The 15,669-nt window shown below is 62.9% G+C and overlaps 2 protein-coding genes across 4 annotated transcripts in view; one reads left to right on the top strand and one right to left on the bottom strand.

The window, feature by feature from the left end:
- Positions 1 to 1,306: 1,306 nt before the first annotated feature.
- DOK2 (docking protein 2) lies at positions 1,307 to 9,440 on the bottom strand. The gene is made up of 5 exons (XM_080568150.1): positions 7,789 to 9,440; positions 6,037 to 6,333; positions 4,629 to 4,737; positions 4,125 to 4,306; positions 1,307 to 4,050 (listed from the first exon to the last, which is right to left on the bottom strand). The coding sequence occupies exons 1-5, from the start codon at positions 8,053 to 8,055 to the stop codon at positions 3,235 to 3,237; spliced, it is 1,671 nt and encodes a 556-aa protein (XP_080424276.1). The 5' UTR covers positions 8,056 to 9,440; the 3' UTR covers positions 1,307 to 3,234.
- Positions 9,441 to 10,805: 1,365 nt separating this feature from the next.
- XPO7 (exportin 7) overlaps positions 10,806 to 15,669 on the top strand; it is a 47,067-nt gene continuing 42,203 nt past the window's right edge. For all 3 annotated transcript variants that reach the window (XM_080568601.1, XM_080568600.1, XM_080568602.1), the window contains exon 1: positions 10,806 to 10,961. In XM_080568601.1, the coding sequence (XP_080424727.1) occupies positions 10,944 to 10,961 (18 nt within the window). In that variant the 5' untranslated portion in view covers positions 10,806 to 10,943. The remainder of the gene's footprint in view (positions 10,962 to 15,669) is intronic.

Here is a 15,669-nt window from a genome sequence, read left to right as displayed (position 1 = left end):
TCTGTTTTGATTAGCTGTGCTCCTAAATGATTTATAATCAGCATAATACAATAATGACAATGACTCCCTAATCAGATTAAACCGCTCTCCATTTGTCTGGGGCTTTGCGCTGTAATCTCTTCCTCCTCTCCCTGCCATCGATTTTTGTTTCCTCGGCTCGAGTTGTGCCCAGCTGAGCATCGCAGAGGGGTTTTCCAGCCTCTGCATCCTCCTCGCCTGGACTTTGTATTCCCCTTTTCCACCCTAAAACCCCATTTTAGGGGAAAGGGGAGCTTGGAGGTGATGGAGAAGCCAAGCTGAAGGTGTTGGGACGGCTGAACACCGCGGGCCTCACCCGGCCGTGCCGCTGCCTCTGTGAAATTTGATTAGTGCGAGTCCCTCGTTAGCCTGGCTGGCACGGTACAAACCTCGTTAGAGCCCCGGGATCTTTAAGTGAGGTCCGGAAGGTGTTCCCACTTCTCCCCTTAATGAAGAGAAATAGCGGCGGAGGCGGCCGGAGGGAGCGCGCGGCGTGCGTGCGCCGGGATGGCAGCGGGGAGCGGAAGCCAGGGAGGAGGGCGAGGAGAGAGGGCTGTGTTAACACTGATTAATAATAAATAACCGCCATAATGAGCCCTAATTAATAATAGCACATGCTTAAGGAATTGATTCCCGGCGCATGGCAGAATGCCGTTACAAGTCCCTGGTGCTCCGGCTGACGGAGCTGGCGGCGCCGCCAGTGCAGCAAGCAACTGGGATCGCTGGAGGGTGCGGGATGCAGGGATGGGAGCGGGATGGGGATGGGGATCATCCCTCACCGCCACAGGAACAGCCCCAAAAAGGATGGGAAAAAGCCTAAGGAGCATGGCAACGCGTCCTGCTGCTTCCTAAACCCCTGCCCATCAGCAGCCAGCAGCGGTGCCACCGCCAGCATGTCCAAGGCACGGCGGTCCCCGAAGGCTCAGATGTCACTGGGACGGGCTGCGGGAGCCACATTTATGGGAAGTCAGCTCCATCGGGAGCCACGTTTATGGGAAGTCAGAGCCAGGTGACAGCCGGGGAGAGAAGCCAGCAGAGCCAGGACCGAGCTCCGCGCTGCTTCGCCCTCTTCCTTGATCCGGCGTTCAGCTGCTGCACAAGCACACTAGAGATTTTGCTTTATTTTATTTTTTTAACTTTAGTTTTAAGCAAACTTGTGCAGGAGCATCCCTGTGCCCTGCGTGAGCCCCGTGGGGCAGCTGAGCCCGCTGCTGCCCGCGGAGGGGAGCGTGGCTGCCCGTGACCTGGTTGTTTCCCAGCCCCTCCAATTCACGGCGTGATAGATAGATTGATACGGAGCTTTAATCAGTGTAATATATAAAGCACTTAATTTGCCTTATTAAAAGTCTGCACTTTGGATTTTCAGGATCCAGGAAATTAACTCAAGCACCTAACCATTTATTTGATTGAAAGAGATCATAAATAATTCATGCCTTTCCTTCGCCTCCAGTGGAAGACCTGCCGGGTGGCGGGGAAGGCGCTCCCAGCGCCGGCGCCTTTCAGCCCTGCTCGGGGACCTCCCGAGGCCCCTCTGTCACAGTGTCCCCGTGCCACTTGTCTCACCCCGTGCTCCCTGGAGCTGCCCTCTTGCACCAGCTTGGGGTGCAGAGCCCCATCCCCATTTGTCCTTTCCAGGGCTCCCTGTGCCCCTTGGAGCTGGGGGCTGCACACGGAGGTGCCAGGCACGGTGCGGCCAGCTCCCAGAGCAGCGGTGTGAGCGGCGCGTGGAGCCAGCTGCCTCCCCAAACCACCTCCTCTTCCCCTCCCCGTGAGCCCTTTAGGGGTGTGCGTGACGGGGAGGTCACAGCAGAGCTGTCACCCCCCGGGGGGCTCGTGCCCGTCCCCTTCTCACTGCCCCCGAATTCCCAGCTCCGGCCAGCAACGCGCCAGGAAAGCTGCACGCCGCGGGGCGGCCGGCTGGTGCGAGGTCCTGCTGCTTTTATTAGGAGGATAAATTGAATACGGGGCTGCTGCCGTGAGATAAGCGAGCACAGAGGAAACGGCTGAGGTGGGCAGGGGCAGGTAGGGCCTGTGACTCTCGCTGGGCCTCGATTTCTCTGCCAAGGGCACCCAGGGGCTGTGCAGGGCCGGAGGCGGCCGGCAGCGGGAGCAGATTGATCCGGGGCAGGGCAGGCTGTGGTGGGCCTCATCCTGGTCCTGCTGCACGGGACAGAGAGGAGCCAGCCACTAAAATCACCACGACAATAAAGCTGAGCATTTCATCTATAATTCAGAGGAGCTGGAAAGTGGCTTTATGCGAGATAAAACACGGCTGAGACAGTGGAAATTTATGCCGCTGTTTTTGCTGAGCTGGGACGTGGCGCGACCTTCGGAGAGGTGCTGTGCCCAGCCCCGGCACGGCGCCGGCTGACGGTGGGGGCGGCAGGATGGGGTGCTGAGCGTGACCACGGCCCTGTCCCAGCGAGGGCTGGGCGTGCTGACGTCCCCGTGGGTGCACAGAAACCTGCACCCGGGGGTGTTTGCAGGGGGAGGGCTGGAACGGTTGCACGGCGGGTGTGCAACACCCAGCAGGGTGCGCAGCCCTGGGGATGTGCGTCAGGGAGCCCTCGTGGTGCGGGGTGGGGGTCCCTGGAGTGGGCGATATGGGGCGGGGAGGGGGTCCCTGGAGTGTGCAATATGGGAAGGGGGTCCCTGGAGCGTGCAATGCCACCTAGCTCTTGTGGGGTGGGGTGTGCACCCCTGAGGCTGTTCTCCACCTGCCAGTCCTTACGGTGTGAGATGTGCACCCCCAGTTTGTGCACGGCTAGCCAGCCCCCGCGGTGCAGGATGTGCACCCTCTGGGCTATGCTTCGCCAGCCAGCCCCCACGGCGCGGGACGTGCACCCCTGGGACCACCCCTCGCCCCCCACCCCTGGCAGCACCCGCTGCTCATCCCTGGGCCGCGCATCACCGGCCAGCCCCCGAGCGCGCGGAGCCGGGGGGGGGGGGTCCCGAGCTCCTGCCGGGGGAGCAGAGCAGGGTTTGGGGCCCGGTGCACCGGAGCAGGGCGCTCCCCCGGAGGCTGGGGAGGGGGCCGGCAAAGCCCCGGCGCCCAGCAGCGACCCCGGCCCCATCCTCTGCCCGTACCACGGGCGGACACTGCCCTCCAGCGGGCGCCTCCCGGCCGCAGCTGGCCAGATGCGCACGGCTATGGGGTTGGGGGGGGACACGCAGAGCTCCCCCGGCCCCCCCAGCCCCTGCCCCGGCTCTGCCCCCTCACTGCAGGTTCCTCTTCTTGGCGAACTTGAGGACCACGTTGTCGTACTCGGTGTCCCCGAGCCACTCCTTGCCCTGCGCCACGAAGGGTTGCCGGAGCGGGACGGCACGCTTGGGCACGGCGTAGTCGTCCCGCTGCGGGTTGTAGGGGTACTCGTGGCCCGAGGGCTCCTCCGGGGCCGCCTGCAGCCTCCACGCCTCCCCCTTCACCTCCTCGGGCTCGTCGTAGACGGTGTGGGCGCACAGACCCTCGGGCTCGTCGTAGATGTGCTCGGGCTTGGCGGCGGAGGAGCGGGGCAGCGGGGGCCGCGCGCCCGCCTCGTGGATGCTGTCGTAGAGCGGGTCCGGAGCCTCCTCGGGGCCGCGGAGGAGGCCGCCGAGCTGCCTGCCCATCAGGGACTTGGCGATGGTGTCGAAGGGCACGGCGTATTCGGATTCGGCCGCCGCTTTGGCCGGGGCGTCCTGCCTCCTGCCCTTCTCCGGCGCCTTGCCGGCGCCCGAGGGGGCGGCGCGGTGGAGGGAGTTGCAGGGCTGGGCGTAGAGGCACTTGGCGGTGCCGCCACCGCTGCCGCCGCCGTGGGGCTCGCCGCCGGGCTCCTCGTGGCCCTGCGTCCAGTTGGGCACCTTGGCTTGGGCGCGCAGCCGCGGGCCATCGTCCCCGGGGCCGCCCCACCGCGGCTCCTCGGCGCCCCGGCCCCGCTGCGCCTCGATGGCCGACTCGATCACCTGGAAGATCTCGTTGCCTTGCCGGGTCTCGAACTCGAAGTTGCCCTCGCCGGAGGCGCACCGCCGGCCGGCCTCGAAGGAGAAGGTCACCTGAAGAGGGACAGCGTCAGGTCCCCGTGACACCCCCACCACCGCCAGCCCGCCCTCCTGGCGCCCCCCCGTACCTTGTCCCGGCCGAAGCGCCGCAGGAAGCGGTAGGGCCAGCTGTAGAGGATTTCCCTGGTCTGGAGATCCCGCAGCTCCAGGGCTTCCTCCCCTGCTCGCAGGACGAACCGGCCCCAGAGGCGGCAGCGCTCGGAGGACTCGGTGGCCCTCACCATCACCTCGAACTCCTTCTCCAAGCCAGCTGGGCACAGAGGAGGGCGGCGTTTGCAGGGAGCAGAGCCCCGCAGCGCCCACCCCAAGCCAGCCCCGCGCTGGCCGAGCAGGGGGACGAAGCGGGGGGGGGGGGAAGCGGTGTCCGGCCGATAAGGGCTTGAGCCCCGCGGGAGGAGCGCGATAGCGCGGCAAAACCCAACCAAACCGCAGCGCAGGAAGAGCGCACAGAGGCTATTTCTGCACCAGGCCTCCCACCACACCGCCTGCACGGTGCTGCGGGGGCGGCTGCTCGCCCACGAGGAGCAGCCCGGGTGCCGAAAGCTGCACCCTCCCCGCGCCCAGACGCCCACCTTTGTCCCGGGAGCTGTACAAGGAGTTTTCCTCCATGGAGAACTCGCCGTCGGCACCCAGCGAGCCCGGCTGCCCATCCTTCCCCGCTGCCTGCTCCTCCCTGCTCCTCTGCCCAAAAATAAAAAAGCAAGGGGTGACCCTCAGTTCCACCAGCCCCGCAGCAGCTCGGGGTTTCCCCCATGGATTTGGCATCTCCCAGCCCATGATTATCCCACCCAAAGGGTCTCCCTCCCCATAGGGTCTCCCACCCCACGGTTATCCCACCCATAGGGTTTCCCTCCCCATAGGGTCTCCCCCCCATAGGGTCTCACCCCTATAGGGTCTCCCTCCCCATAGGGTCTCCCACCCCACGGTTATCCCACCCATAGGGTTTCGCTCCCCATAGGATCTCCCACCCCACGGTTATCCCACCCATAGGGTTTCCCTCCCCATAGGGTCTCCCCCCCATAGGGTCTCACCCCTATAGGGTCTCCCTCCCCATAGGATCTCCCACCCCACGGCTATCCCACCCATAGGCTCTCTCTCCCCATAGGGTCTCCCACCCCATGGTTATCCCACCCATAGGGTTTCCCTCCCCATAGGGTCTCCTCCCTATAGGGTCTCCCTCCCCATAGGGTCTCCCTCCCCACAGGATCTCCCACCCCATGGCTATCCCACCCATAGGGTCTCCCACCCCATAGGATCTCCCACCCCACGGTTATCCCACCCATAGGGTCTCCCTCCCCATAGGGTCTCCCCCCCATAGGGTCTCCCACCCCACAGTTATCCCACCCGTAGGGTTTCCCTCCCCATAGGATCTCCCACCCCAAGGTTATCCCCCCCAAAGGGTCTCCCTCCCCATAGGATCTCCCACCCCATGGTTATCCCACCCATAGGATTTCCCTCCCCATAGGGTCTCCTCCCTATAGGGTCTCCCTCCCCATAGGGTCTCCCTCCCCATAGGATCTCCCACCCCATGGTTACCCCACCCCATAGGGTCTCCCACCCCAAGGTTATCCCACCCCGAAGGGTCTCCCTCCCCATAGGGTCTCCCCCCCATAGGGTCTCCCTCTTCATAGGGTCTCCCACCCCATAGGATCTCCCACCCCACGGTTATCCCACCCATAGGTTTTCCCTCCCCATAGGGTCTTCTCCCTATAGGGTCTCCCACCCCATAGGGTCTCCCACCCCACGGTTATCCCACCCATAGTGTCTCCCCCCCATAGGATCTCCCACCCCACAGTTATCCCACCCCGAAGGGTCTCCCTCCCCCTAGGGTCTCCCTCCCCATAGGATCTCCCACCCCATGGCTATCCCACCCATAGGGTCTCCCTCCCCATAGGGTCTCCCATCCCACGGTTATCCCGCCCGTAGGCTTTCCCTCTTGCAGGGTCCCCCCTTCCTCCGAGGCTCCCCGGCCGCGCTCACCGGGAAGGCGAGCTCGCAGAGCCTCAGCACCCAGCCGGCCGTCTCGGAGCTCTCAGCAGCCAGCAGGTAGCGCTTGTCGGTGGTCTCCAGCAGGAAGGGGACGGTGTCCCTGGGGCAGCCGGCGTCGCCGCTCGCCTCCGCCACGTGCACGCAGTCGCTCAGCTTCACCAGCCGCCTGCCGCCCTCGCTCCTCCGCAGCTTGTCGGCCGCCGGCGGCGCCGAGCCCTCGAAGAGCTCCAGGCGGGCGGTGGAGCAGGAGCTTTCCCGGTATAAAACGCCCCAGAATTTCTTCCATTTCTGCCCCCCGCCCCGGGGGAGAAGCGGGGAAAGGAGGGAAAGCCCAGCGTTAGCCAGCGCTGCTTTCGCCCGTCCAGCTTTCGCCCCGTCGGGTTTCTGCCCGCACGGGCTGGCCAAAGCGCCCAGCTGGGTCCTGGGGGGATTTAAACTGGGCAGGGTGGGGGGGGGAAGCGTCTCTGGCACCAAGCGCAGCCAGCAGCCCGGGGGGAGGCGCGTGCCGTGCTGCAAAGAGGAACCGCTCAGCATCATCCTGCCTGGGGGGGGGAACAAGGTGTGGGAGGCCCCCGGCCATGGCATCCCCCTGCCCACGGCATCCCCCTGCCCTGGGGGATCTGTCCTACGCCTCCCCCCACCCCACAGCACCTGAGATCCATGCTGACAGCCCCCAGGGGACGTTCAGCTCCTCCTTTACCCCCCTGCCCCTGAAAACACCGAGCTCAGGAGCAATCCCTGGCCCACGCCCTCCGAGGAGGCAGAAGTTCAGCGCAAGCATTTCGCAGCCTGGCTCCCGCAACGGTGGGGTGAGAGTGGAGGCAGAGGAAGTTTTGCACCGAAATCAGCGTCAGCTGCAAGGGGAACCTGCGGGGCCTGGCAGGCTTTGCCAGCACCATTTTCTGGGGCGTGTTTCTGGGCCCAAGCCCGGCCTCCCCTCTGCCTCTTCCCCATCCTCCGCGGGCTCTGCTCTCCCAGCCGCCCGGCGCGGTGGCTGCTGCCTTGCCGGCGATGTTATCTGCTCCCCTGCTCTGCTCTGCCTGCTCACAGCACCGCCAAGATGGTGGGGACGAAGGCACCACCACCGCCTCTCGCTCCAAATTTACCCCCTTTTTGCTCAGCACCCCCTGCTCCTGCCCCGTGTCCGGCACCACGAGGGACCCCGCGCGGGGGCTGCAGGGCTGCCGGCTCCCCGCAGAGACCTGGGTGCTCTGGGTCCTCGAGCACGGCCCTCGAGAGCAGGGTTTGGCTCTGTCTCTTCCCTCGCCGGGCGTAAACCCGGAGCCGCCCAGGAGAATCCTTCCCCTTCTTGCTCAAGAGCGGTGGCCACGGTTGCTAAGCCCCGGGCACTATCAGCCGGCCGAAGCAGTGACGCGCAGGGCGTTGCATCAGTTTGTGCCCGGCTTGCAGAGCTCCTGGGGGGGGCTGGTGTCCCTTTGCGCCATGTCCCCAGCTCCTTGGATCCCCCCCAGCTCGTCCCCGCAGCCCGTGGGGCCGAAGGATGCTCGGGGTTTGGCTTGGGGAAGGCTCCCGCATCCCCAAATTGTCTTCGTGGACCCCAAATCGCCCCCGGCAGCCCTTCCTCCCGGCGCGGGGGGCACGGCCAGCCTCCCCTTGCCCCAACCCCCCTGCTTCTCCGTGCCCTGCACGAGAGGAGCCCCCAAAAACCACACCACGCGGCCGCGCAACACCGACACCGGGGCGCCAGGGCGATGCCCCGCGACGCCCCCACCGCATCCTCACCTTCCCAAAAGTCTGCTGCAGCTGCAGGTAGAGCGCGCCTTGTTTCACCACCGCCTCCTCCATCCTCCAGCCAGGAGCATCCTCCCTCGCCCCCCTCGCCCACCCGGCTCCCCCGGCACCCCTCCTGCGTGGGGCTGGCGGTTCCCCCCGTGCGCCCCTGCCCGCCCGCCGCCGCGCTCTGCGCCGCTGTGACGTGCGGTCGGCTGCTTCTGTTTCCTCCACATGCTCAGCTCGCGCTCCGGCTTCCTGTGCCGCCGATGTTACCATAAAGGGCAGCCGCCGGAGCAGCTCGGGGATGGCGCTGAGCACCCGCCCGGCCGCCGACGGTCCCACCGGCGTGGGGCGAGGGGTGGGAGCCTGCACCCCCCGGGGAAAGGGCGCACGTCCCGGCTGCGACGCGGTGCCGGCGGTCCTGCAGCTGCACGGCCCCGTGGGGAAAGGACGGGCTTGGAAATCGCACCCGTGACTCAGTTTTCCGATCTGTAAAATGGGCCTAAAAGCACCTCTGCGGGGTGCGGGGCGGCTGAGGCTGGGCGCCGGCGGAGGGGATCGCTCTGGAGAGAGGCGCAGCGCGTAGGAAGCTCCTCTGCGCCTCCAAACTCAGGCCTTTTTCCCCCAAAAGCAGGCTGGTTTTTACACCTCTGCTGCAGCCAGGGTGGGAAGCGTTTCAGGTTTTGCGGGAAGCGTGTGCTCCCGCCAACCATCGGCTGCAGGGGCTCCCCGGCTGCCACCCCGCAGGCTGCCCGTGGGGTGCTGGGCTGCCCCCGGGCTGGCACCGCGGCCACTGCCACTGGGGGCATGCAGGGAATGAACCCCGCGGGGCGTGCAAAGCACTGGATCCCTCGGTGCACGCAGGGGATCCCTCCATGCATGCCAAGCACTGGATCCCTCGGTGCATACGTGTGATCCTTACATGCATGCAAAGCACTGGATCCTTTGGCACGTGCACGGGATCCCTCGGTACATGCAGGGCATGAACCCCTTGGTGCATGCAAAGCACTGGATCCCTCAGAGCATGCAAAGCATGGGATCCCTCGGTGCACGCAGGGGATCCCTTGGAGCATGCAAAGCACTGGATCCCTTGGTGCATGCAGAGGATCCCTTCATGCATGCAAAGCACTGGATCCCTCGGTGCACACAGGGGACCCCCCAGTGCATGCAAAGCACTGGATCCCTCAGTGCATACGTGTGATCCTTACATGCATATCCCTCAGTGCATGCAGGGGATCCCTTGGAGCATGCAAAGCACTGGATCCCTCGGTGCATACGTGTGATCCCTCCATGCATGCAGAGCACTTGATCCCTTGGTGCATGCATTGGATCCCTCGGAGCATGCAAAGCATGGGATCCCTCGGTGCATGCAGGGGTCCCCCTAGTGCATGCAAAGCACTGGATCCCTCAGTGCATACGTGTGATCCTTACATGCATGCAAAGCACTGGATCCCTCGGTGCATGAAGGGGACCCCCCAGTGCATGCAAAGCACTGGATCCCTCGGTGCATGCAGGGGTCCCCCTAGTGCATGCAAAGCACTGGATCCCTCAGTGCATGAAGGGGACCCCCCAGTGCATGCAAAGCACTGGATCCCTCGGTGCATACGTGTGATCCCTCCATGCATGCAGAGCACTGGATCCCTCGGTGCATGCATTGGATCCCTCGGTGCATGCAAAGCGCTGCCCCCCCCCGGTGCCCGCCCCCCCGGTGCCTCCCGCCTCCTGCCGCCAGGGGGCGCCCGCGGCCGCCTCCGCCTCGGCCCGCACCGGGCAGAGACTGGGGGGGCCGCGCTGGGGTCACTGGGAGCACTGGGAGCACTGGGGTGGGGCGGCGGGGCGGGGCCTGCGCTAACTGGGAGCGCCGGTGCTGGGCACTGGGGGCACTGGTGCTGGGTTCTGGTACTGGGCCTGCAGGCAATGGGAGCAGTGGTGTGGGGCACTGGGAGCACTGGTGTTTGGCTCTGGGGGTACTGGGAGCACAGGTGTTGGGCGCTGCAGGCACTGGGAGCACTGGTGCTGTGCACTGGTAGTACTGGGAGCACTGTTGCTGTGCACTGATGGCACTGGGAGCACTGGGAGCTATGGTACTGAGCTCTGCAGGCACTGGGAGACACTGGTGTTGGGCCCTGCAGGCACTGGAGGCACTGGGAGCACTGGTGTTGGGCTCTGGGGGCACTGAAGCTGTGCACTTGGGGCACTGGGAACACTGGGAGCACTGGTGTTGGGCCCTGCAGGCACTGGGAGGCACTGGGAGCACTGGCACTGAGCTCTGCAGACACTGGGAGCACTGGTGTTGGGCCTTGCAGGCACTGGGAGCGCTGGAGGCACTGGGAGAACTGGTCCTGGGCACTGGGAGCACTGGTACTGGGCTCTACATGTACTGGGAGTACTGGGAGCACTGGAGCAGTGCACTGGTGGCCCTAGGAGCACTGGTGCTCTGCTCTGGGAGCACTGGTGCTGGGCACTGCAGGCACTGGGAGCACTGGTGTTGGGCCCTGCAGGCACTGGGAGCACTGGAGCTGTGCACTGGGAAGCACTGGGAGCACTGGTGGTGGGCACTGGGAACACTGGAGCTGTGCACTGGTGGCACTAGGTGTACTGGGAGCTCTGGAGCTGTGCACTGGGAAGCACTGGGAGCACTGGTATTGGGCCCTGCAGGCACTGGGAGCACTGGCGTTCTGCTCTGGGGGCACTGGTGCTGGGCACCGGGAACACTGAAGCTATGTACTGGTGGCACTGGGAGCACTGATACTGGGCTTTGGGGACACTGGGAGCACTGATACTGGGCCTTGGTGACACTGGGGGCACTGGGGCTGTGTACTGGTTACACTGGTGGCACTGGCTCCCCTCAGGCCCCGTCACGGCGCGCAGGCCGCGTCCCCTTTAAGCCCCACCCCCCCCCACACCTCAACCCCTCCCCGCGCCGCGCAGCGCCGTGACGTCACGCGGGGCGCAGCGGCAGCGGCGGCGGCAGCAGCGCGCGCGCCGGCTGGGGCGCGGCCGGGCGGCGCGCGCAGGCGCGGCGGGGCGGCGGGGCGGGGCGGCGCGCATGCGCAGCGGCTCCGGCGGCGCTTGGGGGAAGAAGGGGCAGGGGCGGGGGGGGAGAGGCGGGCGCGCGGCGGGGCCCGGCGGAGGCGGGGGGAGCGGAGCATGAATGGCGCAAGATGGCGGACCATGTGCAGGTGAGGGGGGGCCCGCCCGGCCCCGGGGGGCCGCCACGGCCCGCCCGGCCTCTCCTCCGGGCCTCGGAGCCTTCCCGGGGCGAGGCCTCGGCCGGCCGCGGGGTTGAAAGGGGGCCCGGGGGGGGCGGGGAAGGGGCGGCGGGGCGGCGGGGCCTAAGGGGGGGGGGAGGATCTCGTCAGGATCCCCTCAGCACACCCTCAGGATCCCGTCAGGATCTCCTCAGCACCTCCTCAACACCCCCTCAACACCCCTGTCAGGATCCCCTCAACACCCCCCTCAGCACTCCCCTCAGGATCCCCTCAGCACTCCCCTCAGGATCCCCTCAGCACTCCCCTCAGGATCCCCTCAGCACTCCCCTCAGGATCCCCTCAGCACTCCCCTCAGGATCCCCTCAGCACCCCCCTCAGGATCCCCTCAGCACCCCCTCAGGAGCTGCTTCCCCGCTGCTCAGCCCCGTGTGGGGGCGCTGGACACCAGGGTGAGGAGGGGGTCGCTGCGTTGCCCCCCATATTTTCCCCCCCAGTCCTCCAAATTCCCCTCTTTCTCTTTAAAAACCCGCTCTCCTTTCACTAAAAAAAAAAAACAAAATTCGTCTCCCTGCCCTCAAAACCCTGCTGCAGGCCTGGGTAAAGCTGCCCTCGCCGCTCCGAAGCCCTGCCTGGCTCTTTGTTGAATATTGGGGTGAGAAAGTGGAAGTTTGGGCACCACCATCGCTGGGTCACGGCTCCGGGGGTTAAAGTTTAACAACGGGGGCTCGGGAGATGTTTGGCTCCCAGGGAAAACTTGTTTGCAAGCAGGGGTCAGGCACCTGCAGCCTGGCGCGGTGCCTGTGTGGGACGGGCGGAGGCGGAGGGATCGCTCGGCGTCGTGGCTGGGGGTGCTCTGAGCGCTTTTTATCCTCTTTTTCTTCTCCCCGCCGCAGGTAAAGGCAGCCAGCAGCAGCTCTGAAGAGCCCTCATGTAGCTCCCGGCAGCAAAGAGAGCGCTAGGTTGGCTTCAGAACTGGCTCTGGATCGCTTTGTGGCAGGAGGACGCGGTGGTTTTGTCGATAGGTTAAATTTTTTGGGGGAGAGGTCTTTCCCTCGCGTGAAACTCCGGTCGTCTTGGCGTTATTTGAGCGAAGTTGCGCAGGCCGTCAGGCATAATATTCGTTTAACAGATCGGTTGTTGAGTTATCCAGCATCACCAGGAGATGTTGTCCCTCGGTGTGAATAACCGAGGGCTGGTTCTATGGAACGTGCTGTGGGATTTGGTCCTGTTTTAACAGGATCTGGGGCTTGCGGATAAATACTACAGAGTTTAGAAGGTTCCTACAGTCGTGCTGCTGCTCTGTGAGAGCTTTGGTTGGGTAGCGCGTGAAGTCTGGAGTTGTAGCTGTTTGCCAGCACCCGATGGGGCACAAAAACGATATTTGGGACTGGATCTGCGCTGGAGTCATTCGCAATACGGAGCGCTAGGGTGATGAACTTTTAGGGCTGTACCCAGGGAGAACATCGCGTTCTCGTAGGTCTTTAAAAACTGCAGATTATGCGAAGTCAGAGGGCCCACGCGTGGCGCTGGTGATACCGCGCGATGCCTTCCCGGTGAGCTCCTCTTCCAGGGGAGGCCGCTCGGTGTCTGGAACCGAAGTGGTGCTGGTGCAGGGGCCGCGAGAATCGGGCGATTTTGGGTGGCTGAGAGCTCCTCCAGCCTTGAAGTGAATTGCTGCACGCCGGCTTGTCCGTTTCTCCAAGAACTTACGCGACCTTTTTTTGAATGCATATTTCTGTCGGATCCGGGGCTTGCAAGCGTTGCCTAAACTTGTTCGCAGCAGAAGCAGAGGAAAGCACTGAGGACAGCAGGAGAACTAGCTTCGCGGGCGAATATGAATCCTGTTCCCCTTTCCCCCTCTGCCTTGGAAACCGATTCGTTTCATCTTCCTTCTGCTTTTCTTACCTCTTAGATGTTTTCCAGGCTGTTGCCCTAAAACGGGATGCGCTTGCTGGGAGTGAATATTGCTGTGGGAGAGTGTTCGTTGTAGGGTGGCGATCGGTTCTGTGGCTTTGCGGGTCGGATGTTCCGTTCGTTTTGAAATTTTTTAAAAATACGTAGCTTTGTGCCACTTAAAAATCGTCGTCGCTGCCATGTGGCGTGTTGCCTGCTCTTGGTAAGCTGACTCCAGGCTGAACTGAAAGGATTTTGGTGCCCGTGAGATGTAAAAGGACAGGTACTGAGGTGGGTGCTCAAACAGACAAGTAAGAAATCTGGTATCTTAAAGGAAATCACACCTTTTTTTTTCCCTTCTTTACCTGATTTTAGACTCAGGTCAGGGTGTTCCAAATCCTGGAGATTTTCACCGAGCTTTCCTTTTTTTTAACCAAGCTGACGGCGCTCTGCTCCCAGCTGGGAAACTTCTGTGCCGGGAGCAGCTCTGGGTGGGTGCAGGTGCTGTGCTGGGGCAGGCTGCCATCAGGAGCTCCCTTCCAGTTCCCTTCCAGCTGTAGCAGAAGGAGCTCTTTGGAAAACCTTAATTTGCCCCCAGAAGTGCTCAGGTAGGCGCTCCCGGGTCGCTTTCCCCCTTGCCCTCTGGTGCCGTACACGAGTCAGGCACCCCACGTGTGAGCACGGGGGTGGATGTGAGGATTGGGGAGGTTTTTGATTTTCCTACCGGTGCCGGAGGGCTCAGCAAGCGCCCTGCTGCTCCCGGTACTTTGTGAGGCCGCTTCCCGGGATGTTTTGCTCCATCCCTAATAGAACCTGCCTTTTTTTTCCTTGTGTTTCTGTGTTCTAAAGGACATTGTGTTGGCTCAAACACAAAATCTAATTTGGCTCTAGAAATCTATAACATTCGGCTTGCTCCGGAGGAAACCCTGGAGACTGAGATGCGTGTTTCCCATTTGATATCTCTGTAACCTTGCCCTCGCTTGGTAAAAGAGTCACGATTTAGCCCGCCGCCCAACTGCAAATTGCTCAGAATACTTTCTCAGTTGTTTTAGTTCAAGGTTTTACCTTCCGTGTGTGTCATTGGAGGCGCTGCAAGCTCTCGTGGAGGACTTGTATTTATCTCAGAATAGCCCAAGGGAGTGCTCCGGGCCTGGGGAGGGTAAAGGCACTGCTCGGACTAAAAATAGAGCTGGCAGCATTTCTTTTGCAAATTAGGCTCTTTTTTTTTTTTAACTATGCACTTCTTTAAGCCACGCTGCTGCTTGGATGCTCGGCGCTGGAGCCGCAGAGTGGGACTCCGGCTGGAACGTCGAGGCTTGCGGTAGCAGAAGCTCAGTCCCTCTTGGTCTCGGCAGCCAAGCTTTGAATAGAAAAGCACAAACCCTTTTCAGCTTTGGGGGCTCCACCAGCAGCAGTTCTTGTTGCCTGCTGGCTGGAGCGATTTTGGGAGGACTCCTCGGCGGCAGGTAAGGCTCCGCTCGCTCTCCCTCGCCTCCAGCCGCCGGCGTTTTGAAGCAGCCCGCGTGGGAGCTGCCTTCTCGGTGGCTTTTCACGCTCATTAGCAGCCCGCCGAGAGGCAGGCTCGGGGTGAAACCCCTGCCTGGTGCAAATCTGTGAGAGCCTTCGTTGGATTCGGGGAGCTGCTGCTTTTTGTCGGGCTTTGTAGCACGGCCGGGGCTCCTCGGGCGCGTGCCCCGAGGGCAGGCTGCAGCAGCCCCGTCTCCTCTCCCTGCTCGAGCCACCCAGAAGATGTTCCGTGTTCCCTCTGATAGCCGGCGCTAATGCAATTAGGGGGGATTTGTTCGTTTTAATCATTTTAAGAGAACGCTGGCTGCTCTGTAGCTGAGGAACTTTGTTATTGTTAATAATGCCTCGTCGCCCGGGGCTGGGGGCAGTGCAGGTGGTTCTTCGGAGCCTGAAGGGCTAAAGCAGAGTTTAAGAACTTTCACTGCTTAAGATTGCTGGTGAAAATGTAAATTTGTCTTCCTGCTTCTCTCTCAGCTGTGGTTTCAAGCAGACATTTAGGAGCATGTGACGCTTTTCTGGTGATAGGGCTGTGCGACTTAGCTGCAAGGGGCTGATTTTTGGAAGAGTGACCGGCTCTGGTTGGTGTAAGCTGGAAATGTGGGGGCCAAACAGGTCTGTGTAAAATCCTAAACGTGCCCAGCAAGCGCGGCATCGCGCCGCAGGCGTGAGATGCGTCCTGCCTTGACTTCCTTGGGGTCACGCGGAACAAACAAGCCGTTAAATGATAAGGTGTTGCTTGCGGCCTTCCTCGCAGCTCGGGTGCTTGGTGCGTGGTGGGGACGTCCTGGCTTCCCTGGAGATCTCCCTGTCCCGGTGCCGTGAGCGCAGGGCTCAGGGCTGCGGTGGGGAGCTGCACGTAAACGCTTCTGACAACTTCAGAGGCGGAATAGACCGTGAGGATCTGTCGCTTGTCGAGTTGTTGGTGTGTTCGGCTGCGATGGGCAACGTAGCTGCAAGGTGCGTGCAGCCGGTGGTGGGGTTCTTGGTGGTTAAGCTTAGGGTGTGTTAATTCGAACGAAATCACAAAAGGTACTGCTGGCAGGCAGTCGCTGAACTACCCAGAGCACCTCGGCAGGAGCTTGACGTCTTTCCCTTTATTCACAAGGACAAAACATGAGGTTTTGTTCGAGGTTCCTGCCGCTCAGATGGTGGCGGCTCGCCACGGGGGAGCTCGTTGTGCGGTCGGGGTGAAACGCCAGCTCCCCGCCCTGCTGCTTGACGCCCTGCTCTGCAAATCGGGCGGTGCGAGGTCTCGGTG

This window comes from Anser brachyrhynchus (genome assembly GCF_964034855.1).
Source record: "Anser brachyrhynchus genome assembly, chromosome: 26".
Lineage (NCBI taxonomy): Eukaryota > Metazoa > Chordata > Aves > Anseriformes > Anatidae > Anser > Anser brachyrhynchus.
Note: the sequence above shows the minus strand (reverse complement) of the source record. Positions and strands in the feature narration are given on the sequence as shown.

Excerpts from the sequence above, each read along its gene's own strand:
- DOK2 (XM_080568150.1), bottom strand. The coding sequence starts at position 8,055 with ATGGTAACATCGGCGGCACAGGAAGCCGGAGCGCGAGCTGAGCATGTG. Across the intron at positions 6,334-7,788 it reads TGCAGCAGACTTTTGGGAAG|AAATGGAAGAAATTCTGGGG; the intron begins GTGAGGATGCGG and ends GGCGGGGGGCAG. Across the intron at positions 4,307-4,628 it reads GTACAGCTCCCGGGACAAAG|CTGGCTTGGAGAAGGAGTTC; the intron begins GTGGGCGTCTGG and ends CTCTGTGCCCAG.